Raw genomic sequence first — 27896 nt, 5'->3', positions numbered from 1 at the left:
GAATGTTGTTGAAAACAGCGATTACTCTGGAGGTAGTTTTCGTTCTTTGAGCAGACATGACATGTATGTTTGCTGATCCATGAGTCTCAAGTCAGAACCTGGTAGAGGCCTTGTTTCCTCACTAACAGACCCAGGGCCTCAGCTCAGTAGCAAGCAATGAGCTCTTTCGCTGTGTTGTCCTGGTCATCGCCTAGCAATGGAGTGACTTGGCCAGGAGGGTATTGCCAGCTTCTCCCTAGAATCCAGCAATTCCCTAGTTGGAGTCTACTCCCATCCCCACCCTGCGAAGACCGGTATGAAAGTAAGAGGAGATGTACTCAGGCTGGGGTTGGCTGAAAAGGAACATTTTAGCTGGCTTGTGTTTCCAACTGTGTCTCCATGAAGAATAAACACTGCACTCCTTGAGACAGCCTCTTGCGTTTAGCCTTACCAGCAAAGAACAATTCTTCTGAACTTGCACAGAGGGACATTTGAAAAGAACAAAAATCATGAAGGGATAAACAGTCTAAGGTGGCCAATCAGTTCACACCCTTCTAAATCCAGCTGCTTTTGAAAAATAATAGCTACTTTAATAGGTGTATTTTTTAACTATTATAATTCCATTTTCACAAAATCAATCCGAGTAAGAAATACAACATGCATATCAGTCAGTCAGTCAGTGGCTTTATTTCGATAAAATTTATCATAAAAGCTTCACAATTAAAAAAGAATTTGATTACAACTTCGCCTAAAAACATACCTTCAGTAAAAAAAAATGGAGACATCATAAATATTTAAGAAACAGATTAAACAATTGCTTTTAGCCTTTTGCTTCTAACAGACCAAGCCCATGATAAAATTTTTTAAAGAACACAAGCATAAAAAGGGCGGGAATCGGACATTAAAATACGGAGCGCTTCAGCATGGTGCCTGGTTCCCAGCGAGCGACACAATTGCTTTAGCCATCTACTTCTTGGGTGAGCATACTCCTTGCATTCAAACAAAAAGTGTGCCACAGACTCTTCTCTGTGCGTGCAGAAGGGGCAAAATAATGTGGTCTGTGCTTTAGTTTTCCACCGAGATGTAAAAGCACGAAGTGGAAGAGAGCCGGTTCTGAATTTAAAATAGAGGGTCCTGTCGAAGGGTCTTTCAATAATGTCTAAATATGGTTCCCGGATTGGCATGTCCTTAAATTTCAGAAAATCCTCTGTGAGACTGCCCAAAGCGCTGTTAGTATTCCGTTGGGTCGCGATCCAATTCCAGAATAGCTTCTTGAGTGTTGCTTTCGGAGGAGAAGACCTATTCTCCCAGGCTTCGCTTAGACCCAGATTGCATTAGAGGGCTTTCATGTCTCTCAGCCATTTTATCTTATGCCACCCGGGAAATGACATTACTTCAGAAAGGCCCTTTGCATATTTTGCTAACTCCGGGACTCTCCACAACCTAGCCCATAAAAGTAGGGGGCGAAGGTTTGCTAGATTGCTGATGGGTCGACAGCCCAAGTCCAGCATTAGAGGGGTCATTGGAGTGCCCTGGGGGAGTGACATAATCGCTCTGTAAAACTTCCTCTCAGATCTTGTTAACTCGCTAATATTGTATGAGCCCCACAGTTCGGCCCCGTAAAGAGCAGAACTAACTCCCCTAGCGGCATAGATTTCAATAACAGGGGCAATAGGTCTAAATACACAGGAGCGCTGCGCCTTCAAAAGCGCCCCTGTTACCCTCTTGTGTGCTAACAGCATTTTACATAGATGGAGAGCCCACTGCATATTATGTGACAAACGGATACCCAAGTAGTCGAATACGTCCACCCTCCCAGGGGTATATCGTTCAACTTTGGGGAGCGCACAGATTTTTTTGGGGGGTTCATCACAAGGAACTTAGTTTTCTCGGTATTAATTACCAAGCCCCTTTCTACACAAAAATGCTGGAAGTTGTTAAGTAGTTTTTGGAGGCCCATCGGGGATTTAGACAATAAGAGCGTGTCATCCGCAAAGAGAAGGGTGGGAATACGCTCCCCCGCCAGGGATGGTTCGTCTGCAGGATCTTTCAGCAGATGCTCGACCATACCATTGACATATAATGAGAAAAGGGTGGGAGCAAGAACACATCCCTGGCGAACCCCTCTCTCAACCGGGATTCTACTAGTCTTCTCGCCATCTGATCCCCATCTAATCTGAGCAAAAGTGTTTTCGTGGAGTCTTACAATTAACGATAAAATGTGATGGGGTAGCCCCATATCATCAAGAACTCTCCAAAGAGTCTCCCTGGGGACAAGGTCAAAGGCAGTCTTTAAATCAATAAACGCAAGATAAAGACTGCCTTTGCCTATGACCACCACCTTCCAATACACTAGCAGTAATCTAAATGCTTGCTCTATTGTGCCAGTGCCCACTCTGAAGCCTGCCTGGTAGTCGGAGAGGGTGTTGTTATCGCTAATCCATTGTGATATTCTGACCAACAACACCTTACCGACCACCTTTTGTGTTATGTCCAGCAGGCTTATAGGTCTATAGTTTGCTGGGTCGTCCCTAGCCCCTTTTTTGAAAATGGGTACGACCTCCGCCCCTTTCCAAGATGAAGGAATCGGAGCACCCTTACAAATTGCAATGAGCAAGCAGTGGATAAGTTTAGCCCATTTAGAGACATCGGAACGTAACAGGTCCCCAGGAATACCATCTGGCCCGGCCGCCTTTTGGGGCATAATAGTACTGATGGCAAGCTCCATTTCTTTTATAGAGAAATTGGGATCGGGATCTGCTAGGTCAACCTCCCAATCCTTTTGTGACGTAGTAGTGCCAATTGTGTCAGTAACATGCTCTACTCTTCTCATTAAGAGGTCACGGTTTGCTGAGACCACCTCCCTTTCCTGGTCATCCTTAGGGGTGTCAGTAATGGTATTACCAAAAGGGCAAGTGTACAATTTGGCCAAGTGGTTAACCCAGACTTGACTAGAGATTTTGCATGTTATAAGGTCAGAATCTGGTCTTTTTTAGCTCTAATTGTGTCCCAGAAACGCCTTGAGTCTTTCCCGTGGCTTGCCTCTTTTAGGGAGCGCCAAAAGTCTTCTTCCCATTCCTTCCTTGGGCTTGCCAATACTTGTTTATAATTATTCCTGGCTCGCTGTATAGCTACTTGCGATTTACTTTTTATAGCCCCGATCAAGAGGGTTTTTGCATGCCTACAAGCCGATGTATACCATTCATTTATGCCTCTTGGTTTTCGAGTTACCATATTTTTGCCCGTGCACTCCTTTTTCAAGAATACATTCCCGATTGCCTTAAGTGTTCCTTCAAAAATAGATGTAGCTTTTGCAAGGTTTGACAAAGCAGAGTCAATATTGTCCAGCTCCGTCTGTGAGGCTATGAGGACAGCATTAATGATATTAAGTTCAGTTTCATCAACTGAAACTATATTCCACTTCAACCGTCTCCCACATGCGGCGACGGAAATGTTCTGGGTTAGCTTAGAAGACGTTTTTCTTAAATTGTTGGTCCAAGGATTTGTGAGGGATAAAGAGAGCGAGTTATGGTCGCTTTCAACAGTAGGTAAAACTACCATATCCTGTACCAGGCCCCAAAGTATAAAATCTAGCAAGATATAGTCAATCCTTGTGGTGTGGTTGACTCTGTTAAATGTAGCGGCACCCATGGTATCTGAGCTTGTACGGCCGTTTGTGGCTCGTAGGCCAAACTCCAGCGAAAGAGCATTGAGCTGGATCGCACATTGGGACCATTTTTTGATCGGGGGGATAGTTAGGGCTGGGATCCCCCATCTGGCGTCTTCCTCGCCCAGGTCAAGGGTATCAGCAGTCTAACGGCTCATAGGTACAATTAAAATCACCTGCAACCAGGACTTGGGCACCAGCTATATTTTCTCTAAGCTCCGTTTCGAGGATTGTCACTATCGGAGACATGGACCCATATTTAGTGCCTCTAACGTATATATTGTACAAGTCGAGGGTTAAACCTCTACAAGGGCCTCTTAAGGATATTCCTAAGATGTCAGGGCTATTGATTTGCTTAAGTTTTATATTGCATTTTAGATCGATGCTTACCCAAATGAGAAGGCCTCCCGAGGGGCGACCCTTCCCATTTCTAGGGGGTACTGCTGAAACGAAATACATAGCGTAACCAACTCGGTGTAGGGGTTCCAGGCTCCAAGTCTCTTGGAACAGGCAAATCTCATGCATCCCCACTAAAGCATTCCACTCAGGTATGCTCAGTTTCCTATGAATGCCTGCTAGATTCCAACTAAGGATCTTCAGGGTGCTCATAGGTTCATAACCGGTACTAGTATGAGAGCCCAAGTGATCAGCAGAGGGCAGAAATGCAACTGTTGGGGTAGGTTCAATAGGGGAAGGACACTGGGCGTCAATAGGCCCTGATTGCGAAGTAAGGGAGGGGCGTAGAACTATAGATTGCAGAATTTCTTGATTATTAGTCTGCAAAACTGGAGATATATAGCAACTGACAGAATTTTTATTGGTCGTAGGTCTGGCAAGAGTTTGTGAGGATTTGGAGCTATAATGTACGATGCCCTCAGGACCATAGCCTGATCGCAATGGTGGTCAATCCACTGCTTCCAGGCAGCTGAACCTGTTGTTAACTGGTACACCTCTCCAGCCTACAGAAGAAGCTATATTTCTGGCTTCCTGTGCAGACCAATCATCCCACTCCCTTCTTCTGTCACGAGTTCTTATTTGGGACCAATTTCTAGCCGGGTTATCAATGTACCTATTTGTAGGGGGATAGAAAAAAGAGCCTTTTTATTTCTATTCCATCGATCTTATCCCACATGACCCTGCGACAAATGTAGTCAGCAGTACGGGGGTCATCAAAATTTACTATAACGCAATCCACCTGAATCGATTTCATCTCGTTACCTAGCCAGGGCACCCTACGCACCATTAGGATCTTACTACCACAATGGACTGGGAGCGGTCTATTGGTGGTGAGCCAATGTAGTACCTTGTTTTTGAGGGACAATGTCGGTTCCTCTGTATTTGGGTTTAACTCTGGAACCCCAGTCATGACTGCAACATATGGGCCTGCTTCAGGAGGTAGATGGATAGGGTGCCCACTAGCCCCTATACTCTTGTCATTAGGAAGCAAAGGGCCTACTTGTTTAAGTAGTGCAGTTTCCATATTATTAGGGGGGACAGGGGATTCAGATAGCTCTATACCCTTCTTCAATGCAGCAGAGGGTGGCTTTAAACTGATATTAGGGCCACTAGAAGCTGTATTAGTCACTTTCAGCCCCACCGTTGGATTAGTGTTTGTTTTTGGCTGTCCTGGTTTGGCCAACCCAACACCCGACTGGGTCTTAAGGGATGCATTCAAGGAGGCTATCTGCTTTTCAATGATAGAGAGAGAAAGTTGTAAGGGCTGCAAATGAATCTTAATAAGTTCACCCAGTCTATATAGTAGTTGGTTATTTACCTCACAAACTTTACAACCCTCACCAAGACTGTCAGACCCACTAGGGTTAATTAGGATCGAAGAAAGAGGAATCGTGTCGACTACAGAATTAGTAGAGGTGCTCTGAAGGAGTGCACTCTTAGTTGGCTTGTGGATAGTGGGAGGATTTTTATTAAGTTTACATTTATTTGCTACCTTGGACTTCTTCCGTTTGGGGACAGCACCCTCCCTCTTCCCTCTTAAGTGCTCAGTAGTAGAGACCTCCTGTCTCGGGCTCACAACGAGTTGCGACGTCCTCTCGGGCACCTCGCTTAATTGCGTATCCGAGAGTGCCAGTGATACTGAGAGGTCGACAAAGTTTGGGACCCCGTGTGTTTCCACTGGGACTTCAATTAGGGGCCTGATCTCCCCATGATTAGTAGGTGTTTTAGCTAGTGCCAAGGGGCCTATGGAGGATCGTCTAGCTAAGGCTAGGTCCTGGGACACCCTGCGTTCCAGAAGAGATATACCATGATTAATTGCCTCATTAGCCCTGGTGATGTATTGATCAATTGGGCCAATTGCATGCACTACCCCTTGAGCAGATTTACTCCTGCTGCCTCTAGTCATCATACCAATACTAATGTGATCAATCTACCACACAATAAATTGCAATTGTGTCAAATAGGCAACAATGGTACAGTGTACAGCATACGAATAACACGGCAGTCCAAAGAGCAAATATAAGAGGGGAAGCCCAGTCCAGTCTTACCCAGTCTTTAACGGGCTTAAACGGGCCCAACCTTTGCCCGGGCTTAGCCCGGCGCTGCCCGCGCGCGTCCCGCGACGCGGAGGGAGCCGCGTTCTTTTGAGCGCCTCCGGGCGCGTGTGTGGCGTCACCAGCCGCGAAGGAGCCTGGGAGCTGTGGTCTCCCCCGCTCTCGGCCGAAAGGTGTAATGGCGGTGGCGGGGGAGACACACAGTGTAAGGAGCCCAGGGACAACGGCAGCAACGCGGACAGAGCAAAACAGCAGCAGAGTCCCCCAATCAGGTGAGGTGAGGCTCTGGTATGGAATCCCGCTCCCCCGAGGGAGCCGCGTTCTTTTGAGCGCCTCCGGGCGCGTGTGTGGCGTCACCAGCCGCGAAGGAGCCTGGGAGCTGTGGTCTCCCCCTGCTCTCGGCCGAAAGGTGTAATGGCAGTGGCGGGGGAGACACACAGCGTAAGGAGCCCAGGGACAACGGCAGCAACGCGGACAGAGCAAGACAGCAGCAAAGTCCCCCAATCAGGTGAGGTGAGGCTCTGGTCATCGCCTAGCAATGGAGTGACTTGGCCAGGAGGGTATCGCCAGCTTCTCCCTAGAATCCAGCAATTCCCTAGTTGGAGTCTACTCCCATCCCCACCCTGCGAAGACCTGTATGAAAGTAAGATGAGATGTACTCAGGCTGGGGTTGGCTGAAAAGGAACATTTTAGCTGGCTTGTGTTTCCAACTGTGTCTCCATGAAGAATAAACACTGCACTCCTTGAAACAGCCTCTTGCGTTTAGCCTTACCAGCAAAGAACAATTCTTCTGAACTTGCACAGAGGGACATTTGAAAAGAACAAAAATCATGAAGGGATAAACAGTCTAAGGTGGCTAATCAGTTCACACCCTTCTAAATCCAGCTGCTTTTGAAAAATAATAGCTACTTTAATAGGTGTATTTTTAACTATTTTAATTCCATTTTCACAAAATCAATCTGAGTAAGGAATACAACATGCATATCATACAACTGAAAGTCTCATCTGTAATGCCTTAGGCCTACAATAAACAAGCACTGGCACAGCCAATAGGTCTCGCCTTTTGCACCGTATAATTGTGTAGCCATACAGCACATTATCCTGGGTGCTGTGTCACCAGGCATTGAAGGGCTATACAATTACTACACTTTTTGTTTTAGTGTGCGTGGGTCAGGGTGTGCTATTCAAGTCCGCGTGGCTTATGCCTGACTGCACAAAGAGCACCCTATCAATACTGCACGGTTTACAGTCTGTGCCTGGCTTCACTAAACATAACACACTGTGGAAGGCGGGATCTTTTTATAGTGGACCAAAACGAGGTCCACTGTGTAAAGAGTCCAGGCCAGTAAATGCTCTTTTGTGGTAATGTGGGCGAGCAGTTTAGGCTTATCAGAGGGTAGTGCCAAGTATTCGTTGTACTTAAAGAGGCAATAAATGAGACACACACTCCAGAATAAGTCTGGGACCAATTTAGAAAAATAAACTCGTGTTTTTATATACATTTTGATACCACGAATCTAGTTATCAGGCGAGTTCTTCTTTAAATATGTATTTTCAAAGATAAGTAAACAGTTCACTTAAATGAGTCTTTACGCAGCAATGCTTTCCTATGGGAGAAAAGGCATATGTTGCATACAGTTATTTACAGTCAGTTTGATGGTCTGCTTCGAGACTTGGGGTTGTAGGGGGCCAAGGTTCAAAGTCCCACCAGCAGTTACTCGTTACCTGCTCTGTGGCGTCTGGGTGCAAAGGTGCTGGTCAGATTGGTAGATGTCCACGCTACGCCAGTAGGAAGAAGGGGGGGCACCTAGAAACAGGATGCACAGGGGGACTTGGAGACAAGCCCAGGAGCTCCCAAATGGGGGCTCGGGTCACAAGGTTCCTGGCGACAAGGGGGCACAACCAGTTAGTCGGTACCCAGGCTGGGGTGCTCACGTGCAGAGTGTAAATTTTGGCTGCGCTCGGTGTGTCCGAGCGCCTTGCTGTTGTCGCTCTCTCCGGGTGAGGGTGCAAAATCAAGACAGCTGGGCCACACAAAGTGAGTCTCTGCGGTGCTGATGTCCCTCGACGACTGCTCTGTCTTGGTACAGTGGTAGTGAGGATTGGACTCTCAGATGGTCTGTTTGCTGCAAGCGTTTGGTACCCCAGGTACTGATCCTTTGCACCTCTGGTTGGTGGTGGGGGTGGGGTGGGGGGGGGGGGGGGGGGGGGAGAGAACAGATCTGCCCTTCGGGAGCACATGGTGCTCTTCCTGGGAGGCTGCTGCATTGGGCTGGCCTGGAAACTGCAACTCGGTAAACCGGACTTTGCATTTTCGATGCCTGGGGGTGGACAGATCTGCCCTTCAGGAGCACATGGTGCTCTTCCTGGGAGAATGCTGCATTGGGATGGCCTGAAAACTGCAACGTGGTAAACCAGACTTTGCATTTGATGCCTGTGGGCTGCGTGGGGAGTAGTTCTACTCCAAGGGAGATTGCTGGAAATTTGCAAAGGGCTAGCAGTCTCCCTGCATTTTTGGAAGATTTTCAGGCGCAGGGCGAGTAGCTGGTCATGACGGTCAAGGCTACTGCAGGCAGGCAGGGTTTGGCACCAAAAGTCTTCAGTTCTCGCAGCTCTTTGTTCTCTTCTTCTGGATCCATCGAATCTCAGTCGGGAGTGAAACCTAAATACTCACTTTAGGGGCGTTAAGGGGAGTGACAGGTAGTAGCCAATGGGCTGCATTCCTTTAGGGTGTCTACACCCTCTATATTACCACTTCCAGTGGGAAGTGGGCATAACCCTGACCCAGAGAGCCAAATTCCACGAAAACTAAGATGGTGGAATTCTAAAAGTCATGTCCATATCAGGTAGCCCACCTTAGGGGTGGCACTAGCCAGAAAGGAGAATACACCTCCTGACTAGCTAATTTTCCCACCTGTCCTGGTGCCAAATGGGCCCAGGGCAAAGGGTTAAAGTTATTGCCAATTTGGGGAACAATTGTACAGTTTTAGGGAAAGATTTGGCACTGGGAACCTGGATCGCAGGAACCCAGTGCTCTTCTGTCAAAGTTGCATCAGGTACCAAGCAAAAAGTAGGGATGACCTTAGCAACAAGCATTTACAATGCAATGGTCTCGGCATTGGTAAAGTTAGAGCTATTGGCATTACTCATGACATTATTTTTGTTTATGTTTTTGTTTTTAAAACATTTAAAGAAACGCCATTGTTATTTACAATGTCAATAGCTTAATCACTCTCCAATGCGAGACCTATTGCATTTGCACCCACACACAGATTAAGCTATTGACATTGTAAATAACTATGCCGTTTCTTTACATGTTTTAAAAACAAACAAAAATAATGTCATGAGCAATTCCAATAGCTCTAACTTTAACAATGCCGAGACTGTTGCATTGTAAATGCTTGTTCTTTTTAAAAGATGGGCTACAGGCGCGTAACACGCATTGGACTCAAAGGGCTTCGCCCCCCCTCTGTGGCAGCCGGGATGAGACAGCTTCCTGGGCACACACAGCCGCACCCAAGCACTTCACAGGCCTTTAAAAGACCATTTGCATGTTAATGAGGCCTCGCTGTTGTTTCACCCCTTTAAGAGCCCCTGCAGCCCCTCTCTGAATTTGGGATGTCAAATGGGAAATGCCCAGTGGAAAGTCCTGGCTCCCCCTGCCACAGAGGTGTGATCTTGGGCGAGGCCGCTCTATTTACAAACCCTTCTGATGCCCAATGCAAGAACTGAAGGGCCTGAGGGCAGAAACCGCAGCTGGGAAGCAGGAAGTAATTGTTCTTGAGAAATAGTCTTGTGTGATACAGCAGTCAATGGAGGGCTTAGGGGCATTGTGATTAAGGCTTCCTCTTTCCGTTTATTCTGTTTTTCACAGCTAAATGGTGTAAAATCGTAACAGTCCCAGCAAATCTAGGACGCCCGACTCCCTACTTCCACAAACTCAGGACTGGAGGTAACAAGTGACAGACACTCGAGCAAAGCCTCAGGGCCCAGTAAAATCTAGGACGCCCGACTCCCTACTTCCACAAACTCAGGACTGGCGGTAACATGTGACAGACACTCGAGCAAAGCCTCAGGGCCCAGTAAAATCTAGGACGCCCGACTCCCTACTTCCACAAACTCAGGACTGGAGGTAACATGTGACAGACACTCGAGCAAAGCCTCAGGGCCCAGTAAAATCTAGGACGCCCGACTCCCTACTTCCACAAACTCAGGACTGGAGGTAACATGTGACAGACACTCGAGCAAAGCCTCAGGGCCCAGTAAAATCTAGGACGCCCGACTCCCTACTTCCACAAACTCAGGACTGGAGGTAACATGTGACAGACACTCGAGCAAAGCCTCAGGGGCCAGTAAAATCTAGGACGCCCGACTCCCTACTTCCACAAACTCAGGACTGGCGGTAACATGTGACAGACACTCGAGCAAAGCCTCAGGGGCCAGTAAAATCTAGGACGCCCGACTCCCTACTTCCACAAACTCAGGACTGGCGGTAACATGTGACAGACACTCTCGAGCAAAGCCTCGGAGTCCAGTACTGTCTGCACCTCCACAAAAACTAAGGATCAAGCGGGGGCCGGCTCATCCAACTTCCAAAACCTTGCCACTATTTTCATCCCAAGATTTGAAAACTTATGAAGCATCTACAATTCCCAAACACTGCTCTTATTCGCCAGATTGAAAACAAATGTTAAATACCCAACGCTGGGATGCTCCTGTCGCAAGAACCGAGGCAGGGATGCCAACGGTAGCTCCACAAAGCTCCCTGCGACTCGCCAAAATGCGCTTCGACGCCTCGTCATGGGTAATAAGCGCGATATAAATAAAATTACAAATTACAGCAGCCACGCTGGCCTCCTCGTCGCATGCGTCCTGCCCTCAGAGTCCTCTGGAGCTGCTTGTTAGCCGAAGGGCCCGAAGTCAGGGCCCTGGTACCAGCCGTGCGAAGCGGAAGACAATTACAGCTTATTAGGGTCCTGTGAAGGCCGGCTTACCAAAACAGGGAGTTTTACCAGCTATCTCCAACAGAGAACAGACTGAAGGATTGTCTCACCTAATTACGGGCTGCGGGGCCCACTTTGTCCGCCTCGGCACGGTTGTCCGATCGCTTTTCTCCGGCCTCTGGCTCCGCTCGAGCTGGAAGTGTGCTAATTAGAAAAGAAATGGCCGCAGCGCCCCTGTCAGCTCTCGTTAACGGCAGAAGACAAAGCTCTGGATACGTCCGCGATGGAGCTCTACGTACTCCCTGCTCCAGCGCTCATTAGCACGGAGTCTGGGGCCTGGGGAGACCCTGGGATAGGCCTTGGAAGTTGGACGGATAGAAAACGGAGGGCCGTGAGAGGGGTGAGGTAAGAGGCGCTCCTTAAAATGGGTGCGGTCAGAGGTGGGCGAGCCGCGGAAAGCTCGAGCCAGGCTCGAGCCTGAAGTCTGTCGCAGCTCGAGAGCCTCTTGGAACGTGGGGTCCAGAATGAGACAAGCTTTCACGGGAGTTCTTTGCGGCCTAGCGGCCTCAGTTGTGGTACATCCAATATAGCGAACCAGTTTCGAATCCGATCCAGGGCTTGCTCAGTTTCTTGTCGATCTTAAAAAAAAAAAAACAAGGCAGAGCAAAAGGCACACCACTGCCTTTCTCCGAGGCAGAGCAGAAATGCCTCGGAGAAACGCACTGTCCTTTTCGGATTCGGGGGCATGTTTTGCTGCCATCTCCTCTTGCCATTGGCTGGAGGAGATAATTAGACTTTCTGCAAAAAACACGCCCCCGATCCGAAAAGGACGGGGCCTAATCGGAATGACTGACCTCTTCTCCAATGGCTGGCCAGCATTCAAGAGGCCAGCCAATGGAGAACAGGGGAGAAGAGGGGCGGGTGCAAGCCCCTCTTCTCCAAGTCATTAAATCTCGCGAGCGAGACTGCGCAAGCGCAGCCTTCGCTAGCCGAGACCTAAAAAGTATGGGGTGACCTTGTAAAAAAGGGGCACTTCCCTACTCACATGTATAGAAACGATAACAAAAAAGGCAAGTACTGTCACAGTTCGTCAACATGGTGACTGCTTTATTCCAACTAACGACACTGTACATTAATGTCCCTGTAACAAGATATGTTTCTGTGAAGTGTATCTCAATGGAGAAACCTGTTCTGATCCTCTCTTACCCAGCAAGTTCCCAATTACAACTTCATACCATAGGGAGGTATGGAGTTTGGTTAGTGGCATAAAAGACTGACACACTAACTGCAGATAGATAAGGAAATGCCTCCCCCAAAAGCGTAAATAGCTTGAATAACAGCAGAAGAACTGGCCCTTCCTTCCAAGATGAACAATGCAGTCCCCATAGCAAAGGATCTGTACAGGGGCTGTCTGAAGGAACTCCGGCCTCAAGCTTGATAAATTGCATGACTGCACAGAATAGAAAGTTAATAGCCCACCTTGTCCATTTAAATTTAAAAAAAGGAGCCACACCATGAGGAAATGCTTCATGTTGAAGGGCAGTTAAGAATTATTTTTTTAGTGGCCAGTTAACTTTACAGACACTATACAATTTGCATGTATTTAAGAAAAGTCACTCTCCCCGTCAACAAATGCAGCTCCTATAACACAACTGCCTAGATGCTGATGCTATACGCTGTCCTGTTAGGACATAACCACTAACAAACAGTCAGCTGATCAAATAGTTATTCACATTGCCAAAACAGCGCACCGTAATCGTGAAATTTGAAAATGAGCGACACTCCTTCAGCACCACTAGTAAGCACGGGCTAAGCCCCAGAAATGTGAAGAAATTGCTGAAAAGAAATGTGTGGAGTGCACATATTACATTATGGCAGACTCCTCATTCTCTCCTTCAGGGCAAAGCTTTGCAGCTTTGCTGTTATCCATGAACTGGGACTCTCAATAGGACTTCAAATTCATTACCAGGCGCCCCACCCTTCGTTCATTGTGTTGTGCAGCCATCTTTTTCCTGCGCCGTCTAAAGCAACACCATCAAAGTTCATTGTGCTGTGCAGCTACCTTTTCTCTGCGCTGTCTAAAGCAATGTGATGAGGTAAGAACATGATTTATAGCCCTCTTTACAAATGCGCTCGAAGCAAGTCGGGTGAACGCGTTTTGATATACAATTTGCACGTATTTCAGAAAAGTCACTCTTCTTCAACAAATGCAGCTCGTATTACACAACTGCCTACAGACTCATGCTATACGCTGTAATGTTAGAACATAACCACAAACATGAAAAAGTCAGCAGATAAAATGGTTATTTACATTGCCAGAACAACGCACAGAAATTAACAAAATTGCAAATAATGAACGATGTGCCTTCGGGTGAACGAGTTTTGATAAAAAAAAAGCAAACACAACAAAGCTAAAAAAAGCGACATACGTTTCTAAGCAATACGGAAATATTTGATGTTATGTGAAGTCCCATTGGGTGAGCCCATGTTAAACAAAACACAGACACCTTGATAGAACAACAACAAGGAGGCGGCTCTTTAATTTGTGACAAAGGCAAGGAGGGCCTGCGAACGAGTCGTGGACATGCACTCGAGAAGCAGTCTTTAAAAAGTGTAAACACAATAAAATAATTTCCAAACGTGCACACACGTGATGGGACACAATTTAGTTCTAAAACAAACTGCAAGCACATGCTGACTTTACAACGTTAAATACGAGAAACCCCCCCCCCCCCTCCCAAAAAAGAAAACATGCAAAGACAAACACGAGCAGGAAACAAAGAAAAAAATAGTCCCACAAAACGAACGCATAAACACCCAAGCGTAAGGATATCAGAACTTGGGAGGGGGGGGGGGCTCCGATGAAGGAAACAAACACAAAAAGGAGGGGCAAAGAGGAAGGATTCACCACTAGCAAATAAGCATTTTTAAAGGATAATCTAAGGGACGAATAAAAAGGCAATGGGCGTGCTGTAAGCCCACAAAGTGGGTTCAGGTAAGTACTTTTAAGATAGGTTTTCAGAATTTATGTAGACAATACTGTATTTGCGGTAATGTTAACCTATGGGGGAAAACATACATTGCATAGGACCTCTTGTCAACAACTTACAGGACTGTTCTTTAGGACTAAAGGTAAGTAGGACCAAGGTCCAAGGCAGAACCAACAGTTCACCTTAGTCAGGTCTGGGTGCAGAGGTGATTTTTGGGGTCGGGCAGCCCATTGAAGTCAATGGGAAACGGTACCTGTAAAAAGAAGCTGCAAGCGTAGACTGGGGGGCCTCAATCAGTTCAAACCCAAAAGGGGGCTCGAGTCTTTAGGGTCTAGGGAGCCAGGATGCACCGCCGGTTGAACTGGACTCGGACTGTGGGGCTTGTGTGCAGGGGTCTTTGGTTCGGAGGGTTGAGGCAGTAAGGGCCACTCTGTTTTGGTGAGCCTGCAGAAAGAGGCTGCAGGCATGGGCTGGTGGACCAGTCTGGCAGAACTCAAAGGTGGGTTCAGGTCTTGGGGGTCCCTGGGTGTTAGAGACACCATCGTTCACTTTGATTCAGGCTGTGAGGCTCAAGTGCATAGGTGCCGGGTCGCTTGGTCAGAGACACTTGCTTCAGGAGATGGGGAAACAGGACATCTGGGCCACTCTGGATGATGGCTTCTACAGTGTGGAGCTCCCTCGTCAGCTGGTCGGTCTCTGTGGGGTCAGTGCCCCGAATGGACCACCCACAAGTGTAGGCAGCTGCAAGCAGTCCAGTAACCTGGGTATTTGTGTTGGAGAACTCCTGGAGGGTCGAGCATCTCTTTACTCGCTGGGGAGACCGTGCTGACTGCTGGGAGCACGGAACACCTCTTCCTGGGTGACTGCTGCATTGGTGAGTCCGTGCATCAGCAGTTCGGTAAACCAGAGCTTGCGTTTCGGTGCCTGAAGGAAAGTAAATCCGCTACTCCATGGGAGATGCTGACTATCTTGCGAAGTCCTGGCAGCCCTCCCAGGCTTTTGGAGGCTGAACAGCTACAGGACGAGTCGTCTTTGGAACAATTGTCAGGGACAGCAGGCAGGCTGGCAAGGTTGGCACCAAGTCAGTTGCTGTTCCTCAGTTTTTGCGGCTCTTTGGTATTTTTCTGGAGTCAGTCAATTCTGGTCCCATGGGCTGCCCTAAATACTAGATTTAGGGGCAATGAGGGGATTAAAGGCTAGTAGGCAATGGGCTACTTACCCCCTAAATGACCACTTCCTATGGGGAGTGGGCATAACCCTCTCCCAGAGTTCCATATTCCACCCCACATAAGATGGTGGAATCCTTTCTTTTGTGTTCACTTCAGGCTACCCACCCTAATAGTGTGTCCAACCTGGCAGTGCAACACGCCTCCTGACCAATTCCCCGCCTGTACTGGTGCCAAATGGTCCTCAGGGCAAGGGGGTGGCATTCCCAAAGGCTGGGGAAAAGCCAGGGTCACATATCAAAGGCAGAAGGGACTTTGAAGCCCCTGGCCTTGGTATGCAGATCCACTAGCCATCCTGCCAGAGCAGGGATTGTTCTTGACCTCTTAGAGTGGGAACCTCACCTCCTAGTTGGTCAGAAGAGTCTGTAGTGGCAGGCTGGTCTGTACCGGTCAGCGAGCACACTAGAGGACTATTGGAGCACAGAGGGTACCTCCAAGGTACCCTTTGGGCTTATCTATTAATAAATACATCACTGGAATTAATACTAGGTGTTTGATATCAAACACCATAGCTTTCAGTGAAGACTTTATGTAGCTTGGTAACTCTGTTTGACCTGTGATCAGTACATACCTTAAGATGGCTTCCCCTGTTCATTTGCAATATCTAGTTATAGAACTAGACCTCGCAGGGGCATATCTGCTCATGCAGATATGTCCTCACATAAAATATAATGCACCCTGCCTTAGGGCTCAAAGGTCTGCTGCAGGGGTGACCTACATATATTAAATGCATTGACTTTGGCATGGCACACAGGAGTGTACCTTGTCATGTTTTCACTCATGGTTTGCACCATGTCAACCAGTCGGCAATGGCAGTCTGTGTGAAATTTGTGTGTGGGTCCCTTATAGTAGCAGAAGATATGCTGCATCCCTTAGGGACCATCTTTAGTACCCATGTCCTAGGTATAAGTTGTAACTTTAAGTGGGGACTTACAGGGGTGCTAAATTTCTTGGCCAATCGTAAACCAATCAGACATCACCTGTTTTAAGGAAAGAGACCCGACACCGAGGTCTGGTTATCAGGCCCCAGTGCACGGTTAGAATTGAAAACCGGTATCTAGTAGCTAAAAAGGGGGCAAAAAGTGTGTGAGTGTGCCTGTGTGGTGGTGGTGGTGGTGGTGGTGGTGGTGGTGGGGGGGGGAGGGGCGGGGGTGGGGAGGTAAATGCAACAAGAACCCAGTTTCCTACAAGGAGATTTATCACAGTCTGAAAAAAAGCTCCCTGATGCATTTGGAAAAGACCTGATTTTAAAGTACCAAAATGTTTTAGGTTCAATGATCGGTACATTGCATACTGAAAAGTATCTTTCTAAGTTTCTTCTGCCTGGTTTCTTATTTATTTCACAATTTAGCCTCGACCCGTCAGGCCCTCTGCTTAAGGTGTATCAACACTGCTGTGTACCACAGCGAACTACGAATCTGATCTTTGACTAGATCTCAGTTAAAGTCTCAAAAAGGGCCTGCAGCATCATATGTCACATACAGGTGCCACACAACTGTAGTTGTTCATTTGTTGGAAGATTTCCTGGTACCACATCTACAGTCACAGGTGCAGATTCACGCCTAAAGAGGTTTTCACCTACTTTTACGACAGAGGGATTTTTGCCTAGCAATAACAGCCACACTAATTAACTGAAAACACTTCTGTTAATGGATATTGCAATTGGCTACAAAATTCACAACCTGAAATATTAATTGTGAGAAAGTGCCATCTTTCTTGCATGGTATTACCCCACTTTTTGCTGAATTGCTGATGTACTTTGTCTGAGTGTGCCTGGGGCTCCTTCCAATCAGGTGCCCAGGGCCTCTGTTCCTTCCCTAAAACTGTATTGAAACCAAAACCCAATTGGCATCTCTGGCCACATATCAGCCCCTGGTAAATGGTACCCTAGGTACGCAGGGCACGGTGACCAAAGATGGCCCATAAGGGCTGCAGCACTTACTGTGCCTCTCTTAGAAGACAGACAGACAGACACGCCCCCCCTTTGGCAGGCTGAGTGTCTTGGTGCAGAACAAAACAAAGAGTCGACATGGTACACATCCCTGTGTGTCATGCCCACAACACACTGCCCTGGCATACCTCAGTCACCCCTCTAGCTGGATGCCCTATGCCAGTGGTGTGGGTACAGGTGCATGAGCCCTGTACCCCTACAGTACCCAGGTCCATTCCTGGGCACTGTAAGTGCAGTGCTGCCATTAAGAGTATATGGTGCTGGGAAGTCGTCATCACAAACTCCACAGCACCATGATGGCTACACTGAAGACTGAGAAGTTTGGTATCAAACTTCTCAGCACATTAAATCCACACTGATGCCAGTGTGGGATTTAATGTAAAATGCACGACAGAGGGCAACTTAGAGCTACCCCCCTGAACCTAACCCACGTCCTGACTGAGAGGCTGCCTAGGCTGCCACCCAGCAGACATGTTGCTGGACCCCTAGGTAGAGAGCCATCCTCTCTTGTGGGCCCGCAACAATGCACATCCTGGGGAGAGGTGCTAGGCCTTCACCCACAGGATGGGCAGGGGAAGCTTTAAAGACATGCCGCCTTTGTGAGCCTCTCCAGACCACTTGCTGTACTCAGCAACTGGTCCCCACCGGTTCTGACCCAAACTCTGGCTTGAAGACTGGCGGAAAAACCCAAGTGAGGAAAGGGGGTGTGCCAGCCTCTGCAAACCCCACCCCTCAGGTGGGGGAGGCGAGGTGAAGCACAACTCCGGGCTCTCGCCATCTTGAGGATGGGAAGCCCTACCCTATTAGGACTAGGCTCCTGCCCCCATCCCACTGGAGAGTGGCAGGATAGGGGGTGTACTCACCCCAGGAAAGGACCCCATTGGTCCCTGACCTTTCCCTACCTGTAACGCCCCTAAATTTAGTATTTAGGGACACCCTGAACCTTCCTTCCTCAGATCCAGATTCCAAAACTACCAAGAAGAACAAGAAGAAAGAAGACCTGCTGTGCAGCTGCTAACAAGAGGACGACAATAACTGACTTGGCCCCAGCCCTACTGGCCTGTCGACCCTCGAACCTGCTCCTGCTAAACCCCGGCATCTCCAGTGGTCAGCAACCTCAATAACCCAGGAGGACCAGACTGCCTTGCTCATCTAAAGACTGGAACTCCCACGAGCAGTGGTTCTGCTCAAACAGCAACAACCCCCGGTGTCAGCCAGGAACCGCGAATCCAGCACACTCTGCACCCACCGAGCCCAGCCTGTGCCTGAGTGAACATAGACCACGAGGACGTCCCCCCGGCGACTATGACCAAGAATCCAGCACCCAAGGACCCTCCGACGCTCCCGACGACGCCTGCAGCCTCAACTCCAGGGACCCCCCAAACCGCGACCAGCAGAGGGTAAGATTTCCCGACACCAAAAGACGCCCCTGCACCCTACCCTACCCTGTGCCAAACTCCTGGGTGCCTACCTAACCTACAGCTTCCCAACTTACCTTTCGAAGTGGTGGTCGCACCAGAAGAATCTCTGTCCCCGAGCTTGCAGCCTTTGCTCATCACACAGCTTTCCCATTGAAATCCATTGAGCGCCCGACGGCTCAAAAGCATCCAGCCGCCCAAGTGCCCCGGGAAGTGCAGCATCTGTTCTAGTCTACTTCCCCACTTGCCCTGTGTAAGTGACCAGGAGCTCAGCTCCCACAGCTGCGTGGCCAGCCTGCTAGCAGCCACCAACCGAAGGCCCCCTACCTGCTATAGGCTAACAGTGGGCCTACTCTCTCTGCACCCGGCTGCCCCTGTGCTGCTGAGGGTGTAATGAATATGCTACTTACCAGTATGCATCTGTTCTTGGCATGTAGGGCTGCTGACATTCATATCTGTGCATAGATCGCCGCCTAGTGTTGGGTCCGGATGTTTGCACGTTGTTGTCCTGGAAGAGTCTTCGAAGTATCCTTGGATAGGTGACTCCTCCCCTGGACTACAGTGCGCATGGGCATCCTCTCCATCCTCAGATTGTTTTTCGCCATTGTGGCAGTGATGGAGTAGATACAGAAAGTGATGACCATGCTTGCAGTAATTCTGAGAGCTGCAGCTGCGACAGGCGCCGGGGAGGAGGGAGGGCGATATGAATGTCAGCAGCCCTACATGCCAAGAACAGATGCATACTGGTAAGTAGCATATTCAGTTCGAGGCATGTGGGCTGCTGAATTCATATCTGTGCATAGAATACATAGCAGTGCCCTCTAATAGCGGCGGCTACCCGTGCCAGCTGCAGCGGTCTGAAAAAGTGTTTTGAGAACAGCCTGTCCTACAGCTGCCTGCTGTTTTGACTGCACATCTACGCAATAGTGTTTTGTAAATGTGTGTGTAGTGGACCATGTGGCTGCTCTGCATATATCATGCAGGGGAATATTTCCTAGGAAGGCCATGGAAGCCCCCAACTTACGTGTTGAGTGGGCTCGTGGTGGAATAGTTAATGTGCGTTTTGCCTTTTGATAACAGATTTGAATACACTTAACTATCCATCTGGCTATCCCTGCTTTGGAGATGGCGTTACCTTTGTGGTGTGGGGCAAAGGCAACGAACAGTTGTTTTGTCTTCCTGAATGGTTTAGTCCTGTCGATGTAGTACATGAGGGCCCTCCGTACATCTAGTGTATGTAGTGCCCTTTCTGCAACAGTTTGTGGGTTTTGGAAGAAAACGGGCAGTTCAATAGTCTGGTTCATGTGGAACTGCGATATTACCTTGGGCATGAACTTGGGGTTGGTACGTAGTACGACCCTGTTAGCGTGAACCTGAATAAATGGCTCTTGAACGGTTAGTGCCTGGAGTTCACTAACTCTTCTGAGGGAAGTGATCGCTACTAGGAAGGCCACTTTCCAGGTAAGGAATTGAATCTCGCATGAGTGTAGAGGTTCAAAGGGTGGACCCATCAGGCGTGTGAGGACCAAGTTGAGGTTCCACATTGGAGCCGGTGGGTGACTAGGTGGAATGACTCATTTGAGCCCTTCCAAGAATGCTTTGATGGCAGGCACTCTGAATAGAGAGAGGTGCTGCCTGGTTTGCAGATAGGCTGATATTGCGGTCAAATGGACACGTATAGAGGTGTACGCCAGATTGCATCGATATAGGTGTAAGAGATAACAGATGATGTTTTGGATGGATGCGTCCAGCGGGTTGATGTCATTATTTCCGCAATAAATGACGAACCTTTTCCATTTGGCTGCATAGCAAGCTCTGGTAGTGGGTCTCCTGGCCTCCTTGATGATGTCCATACAGTCAGGTGGCAGGTTGAGATAGCCAAACTCTAGGACTTCAGGAGCCAGATCGCCAGATTCAGCTGTTGCGGATCTGGGTGCTGAACCTCTCCATGGTTCTGCGTCAAATGCGCGGGTTTGATCCGCAGCCTTTGATGCGGCACCACGGAAAGTTCGAGGAAGGTGGTGTACCACGGCTGGCGTGCCCACGTGGGAGCAACTAGGACGAGTGTCAGGGAGTGTTGTCGGAGTTTGCGGGCCACTAGCGGTATCAATGGCGCTGGGGGAAAAGCGTACGCAAATCTGCCGGACCAGTTCATCCATATCGCATTGCCCTGCGACTGCGGATGTGGGAATCTGGCGGCGAAGCTTGGGCATTTTGCGTTTTCGCTTGTCGCGAATAGGTCTATCTCCGGATGACCCCACTGCTGAAAGTACGGTTGGAGTACTGATGGGTGTAACTCCCACTCGTGCATTTGGTGGCTGTGTCTGCTGAGCAGATCCGCCATCTGGTTGTCCTTGCCAGGGAGGTGTTCCGCCATGAGGAACATGTTCCTTTGAATGGCCCACTTCCACATGCTCTGAGCCAGATGAGACAACTGTGGAGAGTGTGTGCCTCCCTGTTTCTGTATGTAGTACATTGCGGTCATGTTGTCCGTCCGGATCAACACGACCTTGTTGCATAGATGTACTTTGAACGCCTTCATGGCTAGGAAGATTGCCATCAATTCCAGAAGGTTGATGTGCAACTTCTTTTGTTGTGTTGTCCATAGTCCTTGCACTGTGTAGTGGAGTACATGAGCTCCCCATCCCTGGAGAGACGCGTCCGCTGTCAGTACTATTTGTGGGACAGGCTCTTGGAACGGTCGGCCCTTGCAAAGGTTTTGTGGATTCCACCAATGCAGAGAGTTGTATGCCCGACCGCTCACCAACACTAGGTCCTTTAACTGTCCTTGAGCCTGATTCCACTGACGTGCTAGGCACTCCTGAAGTGGGCGCATATGTAATCTCGCGTGCGGGACTATGAAGATGCAGGAGGCCATCATGCCTATCAACTGCATGAACACTCGCGCTGGAAGTGAGTGATTGGGTTTGAATTTGGAGATCAGCAGTTGTATGCTGTCGATCCTCACTAAATTTGGCTGAGCTGTGGCCGCCAGAGTGTCTATAGTCGCACCTAGGTACTGTTGTACGTGTGCGGGCTGGAGATGGGACTTTGGATAATTCAGTGAGAATCCCAGACTGTGAAGAAGGTGAATGGTGCGGGACATGTGGCTTGCACATTGCTGGGCTGACTTCGCTTGAACGAGCCAGTCGTCCAGGTAGGGGTAGACGTGTATATGCTGCCTCCGTAGATGTGCTGCCACCGTAGCTAGGCACTTCGTGAAAACCCTGGGCGCTGTTGTCACGCCGAAGGGAAGGACTTTGAACTGATAGTGCTGCCCCTGAACAGTGAACCTGAGGTATTTTTTGTGTGAGGGGTGGATGGGTATGTGAAAGTACGCATCCTTGAGGTCCAGTGTGGCTAGGAAGTCTCCCTGCTTGAGAAGCGGAAGGACTTGCTGTAGAGTGAGCATATGAAAGTGCTCTGAAAGAATGTACTGGTTCAGGGGTCTCAGGTCCAATATAGGTCTGAGCGACCCGTCCTTTTTTGGAATTAAGAAGTAGAGGGAGTACACTCCCGCACCCTGCTCGTGGATGGGTACGACCTCTATAGCGCCTTTTAGAAGCATACTTTGCACTTCTTGCTGTAAGAGCGTTAAGTGCTCTGAGGACATAGGACGGCTTCTTGGTGGTATTGTGGGTGGAGTGGAGGTTAACTCCAGACAGTAACCGTATTTTATAATATCTTTGACCCACCTGTCCGTGGTGATGGAATTCCACGTGGACAGGAACCTTTGTAGCCTTCCCCCGACAGGTGTTATGTGGTCGGGAGGAAGGGAGAGGGCGTCACTGCTTGTTCTTGGGGGAGGACCTGGTGTTGCCGTAGCCGCGTCCTCTGCCCTTTGTGCTGGAGCCACGATATCCACCTCGGGTGTTTTTATCATAGGTGGTCTGTGTATTGCCTTTGTTATATGTTTGTTGTGACCCCTGTCCTCTACCTGCTCCCTTGTTTCCGGGGCGACGAAAGGAGCCGCTCCGAAAGGACTGAGTTTGTAGTGCGCCCATGGACTTTGCAGTGTCCGTATCCTTTTTTATCTTTTCGAGGGTGGTGTCAACCTCTGGCCCGAATAAATAGTCGGGGTTGACGGGCTGGTTCAGTATATTGTTTTGTACCTCAGGCTTGAATCCTGAGATCCGTAGCCAGGCATGTCGTCGCAACATGACGCTTGTGTTTATGGCTCTGGCAGCCGTGTCTGCAACATCTAGTGCGCATTTGATGGAAGCGTTCGTTAGTAGCTGTCCTTCTCTGATGAGCATTTCTGCGCCTTCCTTGAACTGGTCAGGGAGATGTTGGAATATTTGCTCAAGTGTGTCATAGTGCGCTCTATCATAGCGAGCAAGGAGCGCCTGAGTGTTGGCTATGCGCCATATGTTGGCAGCTTGGGCGGCAACTCGCTTGCCAGAGGTTTCTAACACCTTGGACTCTTTGTCCGGGGGAGGAGCGTCACCTGTTGTTTGCGAGTGTGCCCTCTTGCGTGCATTCGCTACGACGATGGAGTCGAGTGGTAATTGTCCTCTGATGTAAGTAGGATCCCCAGGTGCTGATCTGTATTTATCAATCCTGGGGTTTATCACTCGTGCCCTGGTGGGTTCTTTGAAAATGTCCTTGGCTGGTTTGAGGACCCCCTTCAACATTGGCAGAGTCTTTACATGTCTTTCTGAGGATGCAAAGGTGTCCATTAGAAAGTCATCTTCGATGGTATCAGAGTGAAGCTGCACCCCATGGTTATTGGCAGCACGTTCGATAAGAGCATTGAACGCTGCAGTATCCTCCGTAGGAGATGTCTTTGCCCCATAGAGTTGTGGATCCTGTGCATCGAGAGGTGCACTGGGGTCTGCAGGGTCGCCCCAAGTTTGATCAGGGTCCTGCTGGTCATCAGGGTCCGTGTCTACATGGTAGGGGACTTGGTCAGCCATGTAGTCCTCCAATGCGTCTGTATCGGAGCGTGTGGGGGAGAACCGGTGTGGATCCTGGTAGGATGAATGGAAGGGTTCATAAAGGAGAGGTTCCGATTCTGCAGGCAACTTCCTTTTTAGTGGGATCCTGAAAGGGTCCAATGGCGGCTCCGAAGTTATCCTTCGGTCCTGGAGAATCATTCTGCCAGTGCCGGCGTCGATGATACGTGCTGGAGACGTCTCAGCAGGTGTAACCGTAGGTTGGGTGACCCCGAACCGGAGCCCGACGTGTCCTGGAGGACAGGTGTGGTTTTGCTGCCTTGTTGACGGAGGCAAGCCGAAGGTAATGTTGGTCGGCACCGAAGAGGCTGCGGGAGCTCCGACCGTACTTGGGGCGCCTTCGAGGCTTTGGCACCGGCCAGGCTCGTAGAGGCGGCCGTAGATTTTTTCGGTGCCGGAGGGTCATCGAGTCGGGGTGAAGAGATCACCGTCGAAGTCTTCGATACCTGAGGCTTAGGTGTCGGCGAGGGAGCGATGTGAGACACAGCAGGCGGTACGGCCCTTGGTGTCGTCGGTGCCGGTAGCCGAGCAGGCTTGTCGGTGCCGATGGCTTTTTTCCCTTTGTCGACTCCAACGTCGCCCGCCTCAAGTTCGGCACCGAAGTCCCTCTTGGTGCGGTCGGTGCCGACGCGGTGCGCTGGCGTCGAAGGCCTCGATCCGACCAGCGCTACTTTCAGTTTCGGTGGAACCTGAGCAGCTTTCGGTTTCGGTTTTGTGATAGGGAAACCAGCCTGTTTATGTAGTAATGGCTGCCGCTGAACGTCCGAGGCCGGGCCCGAGGGCGGGGCCGAAGAACTGCGGGATGGGTCTCGGGTAAGGCCCGAAGGCGATCCCTCGACCGGAGCCATAGGCTGTGGCACTGGTGTTTGAACGGTTTGAACAGGTAGGCCTTGTTCATCATTGGAGCTACTTTCTTCGGCCCCGTGTTCGGAAACGGGACTGGAGGGCAAGACTTCCAATTCCTCGACGTCCTCGGCCTCGCCGAAGATGTCTGTCGGGGCCGGTGCCGCGTGCTGCGCCTCGAGTCTCGCCGCTCGTCGATTCCGCAGAGTCTTCTTCGAGCGGAACCGGGCACAGGCCATGCATGTTGATTCGTCGTGGTCCGGCGAAAGGCATTTGTTGCACACCGGATGGACGTCGATGTGTGGGTACTTCGCATTGCATACCGGACACCTTTTGAATGGCGTCCTGGATTCCATCGTCGAAGTCGTCGATGGACAGGTAAATGCGAAAGCAGTCGGTGCTGAAAGTTAGTAAACTAACAAATTCTATCGAAACCCGATCGATAAACAGTACCGACGCGAACTAAAGGCCTTTTGGCCTCGAAAAAATATTTTCCTAACTTGAGCTAAGATAGCACATCCGAACCCAATGGCGGAAAAAAACAATCTGAGGATGGAGAGGATGCCCATGCGCACTGTAGTCCAGGGGAGGAGTCACCTATCCAAGGATACTTCGAAGACTCTTCCAGGACAACAACGTGCAAACATCCGGACCCAACACTAGGCGGCGATCTATGCACAGATATGAATTCAGCAGCCCACATGCCTCGAACCTACTGTACCTACGTAAACCTGGGAGTGCCCCCCCCCCCACCCCCCGAGTCTAACCCCAGAACCTTAACTCTGCCAGTTGAGTACCTACCTGAAAGCAGATAACCTACATTTTCTCCATAGGGTAACATTGACTGGTTTCACTTGGAAATTCTTCTAAGTGTTGATTTTTGCAACTTTGAAATATTCCTTAAAAATCGCCTTTTTTACAAAAACGATTTATTTCAACTGTTTACAGGAGATGCACCCAGACTGAATCCAGCATCCAGCCCAGAGTAAGAAAAACCTACATGAAGTAATTATTACAGTTTGCTTAAAATTCCCATTGAGCTCAATGTTATTATTGTGTTAGGATTGTGTTGCATATTGCAACAACTGAATCTATTGCATTGAAAAGTCTATTGCTTATTGAAAGTATACAACTATAGCATCTCATTCTGAGAAAGTATTTTTATACCTACTTGTGGTTCTAAAATAAAACAATATATTTTTACATACAAACCAACTGGCCTAGAGTTCAGTTCTTGAGTGTGTGAGACCATTTGCTGGCTGAGTGTGTACAACAAATGCTTTACACTGTCCTCTGATACTGCCTTACTGCTCGACCAAGTTACCACTTTAGAGAGTAAGGTTATATCTAACTAACCTCTGGGGACTGTTGGACTCTGCACGCACTGAACCTTACTTTGATGCAGTATATACAGAGCCACTTTCTTACATTAATGTCATAAACCACCTAAAGTACTTAGACATTGTGGAAAGAATGTCTACTGTAGTTCGATTATCTAGGGACAGATTATCCTTAAACACCTCAAATGCACCTGTAAGGCACAGTACCACTGTCAGTAAAAATCAGGTATCCTTAAACCTATTAAATTCAGCTGTGTGGCTGCAATATCAAAGTAAACATCTAGATGTCCTCACAAAGAACATATAAAGAAACAACTCTTGGTGTTAAGTTTAAAAGGTTTAAAGGAAGTGCAACTATCTGACACTTCTGAAATGCCACAGATAAATCATTGGTAAACTTGTAGTAACATCACCAGTGATGTCACTGATGCATATGGTGAGCATTATGGTTGTCCAATAAATAAGCAATGGAAAATGTGCATCTTTTTAGGTTTTGGATTACAAAAGTAAAAGATACATTTAAGATTAAATATTTATTTATTGCACTTTTTCTTTTCTATTTCTTACATTTTGGTCTTAATAGTGAAACGTCCTTTAATAAAATGCTGCTTCGGGGTTTAACAGGTTGTGTGAACTTTTTGGTAATGTTCTATTACATGATATTGCTTGTAGTGTAGCGTTTATAATACGGTTTTGTATTATTTGTTATTATGCACTTTAAAGCTTGATTTTACCAGCGCTGTTGCACAATATGAAATTTAATAAATACAAATGCCAATATATAAAATGAAATGTCAAGGTGCAAACGTAAACACTGCTTATGATAAATCACTGCCCATACTGCCTCTTATGCATCAACTGATATGAAAATTCAGTGCAGCTCCAAGAAAGAACAAGGACCTCAAATTCCACTGAAACAGATTCCCAACAAATTAAACTTGTTAACCGGACATGCCCTAGTTACAGGGACTTGGAAATAAGTACCTTCATCCATGTCTTTGGAGAACCGGTTCAGGATGCGTCCGCTGGGTGTGGTGTCGAAAAACTTCATTGGACTGCGGAGGATGCGACGGAAGAGATCATCATGGAGTTTAGAAGATGCTCTCAGTGTTCCCTGGATATGGAAAGGCAAAGTAAATTATACAAAACTAACAATGCAGGAAGAGAACTCTCTCCGTACCCGTCCATACATCTTACATATGCACTAGATGGGAGCCAAATAAGTAGTATAAGAATCAAAATGCATCACTGAAAGGACTTGAGACCAGGGAAAGAATGGGAGGAAAAACGGCCTCATGTGTAAATGAACATAAACAAAGACCATCATTTCTTAGTTGTATACGTTTTTAATTTTCAGATACCCAGAACTAAAATGGGTATTTTCTTTTATAAAAGAGCAAGAACCTGGACCCACCTTGACAAAGACAACTCCACGTACAGCTTTGAGAATCAGCATTACCACCATGGAGAGTGCATACACGCCTGCATAATAATGCATGCGAGGGTTATCCTTCATGCTGTGGCTCACTATTGTCTCGTTTCCCAGCAATACGGAGGTGTTCTGTAATAAACAAGGACAGAATTTCACAATCTACATTTCACGTATTGGATCTTGCATCACAAAAGCCATTTAAAAGGTTTGTTGCTGAAAACAACTTTTGTAAATTGAATGGCAACAATACTGGCACTAAAGAAAACTCAATACCAAGTCTTGCATCGATTTAAGAAACCCATTCCTCTTGCATTACGCATGTTACAAAGATATTAAAGCCACTCTCCCAAAACACAAAGCTGATCTTTTAGATGGCATGGATCAAAATTTAGCCTGAAGAAGCAATAATGCCATCTGCAGATGGACAGCGTTTGCCCTCGGCTTCCCCGTTTTTTGCTCTTCAAAAATAAAACAAAGGTGAAGACAGCAAATAAGAAAATGTTACTTACCTGTAATCCTAGTCCTCTGTCATAGTTTTTCTCTCTGAACCCATAGGCATTAGATTATCTTTGTACATGTGCTGTATCCATGGAATACTTTTTTTAAACAACATTTACACATAAAGAAAATTAAGTAAGAGAA

The 27896-nt window shown here is 48.2% G+C and overlaps 1 protein-coding gene across 5 annotated transcripts in view; it reads right to left on the bottom strand.

Annotated features, from left to right (window-relative positions):
* The window catches only part of ABCC5 (ATP binding cassette subfamily C member 5), a 343171-nt gene that overhangs the window by 63454 nt on the left and 251821 nt on the right, over positions 1–27896 (bottom strand). For all 5 annotated transcript variants that reach the window (XM_085635623.1, XM_085635619.1, XM_085635620.1 and 2 more), the window contains 2 exons: positions 27237–27383; positions 26807–26936 (listed from right to left, as the gene is read on the bottom strand). In XM_085635623.1, coding sequence (XP_085491749.1) covers positions 26807–26936; positions 27237–27383 — 277 coding nt within the window. The remainder of the gene's footprint in view (positions 1–26806; positions 26937–27236; positions 27384–27896) is intronic.

The sequence above is a fragment of the Triturus cristatus genome, chromosome 11, assembly GCF_964204655.1.
Source record: "Triturus cristatus chromosome 11, aTriCri1.1, whole genome shotgun sequence".
Classification (NCBI taxonomy): Eukaryota; Metazoa; Chordata; class Amphibia; order Caudata; family Salamandridae; genus Triturus; species Triturus cristatus.
The sequence above is the reverse complement of the archived record's forward strand: the minus strand, read 5'-3'. Positions and strand labels throughout refer to the sequence as shown.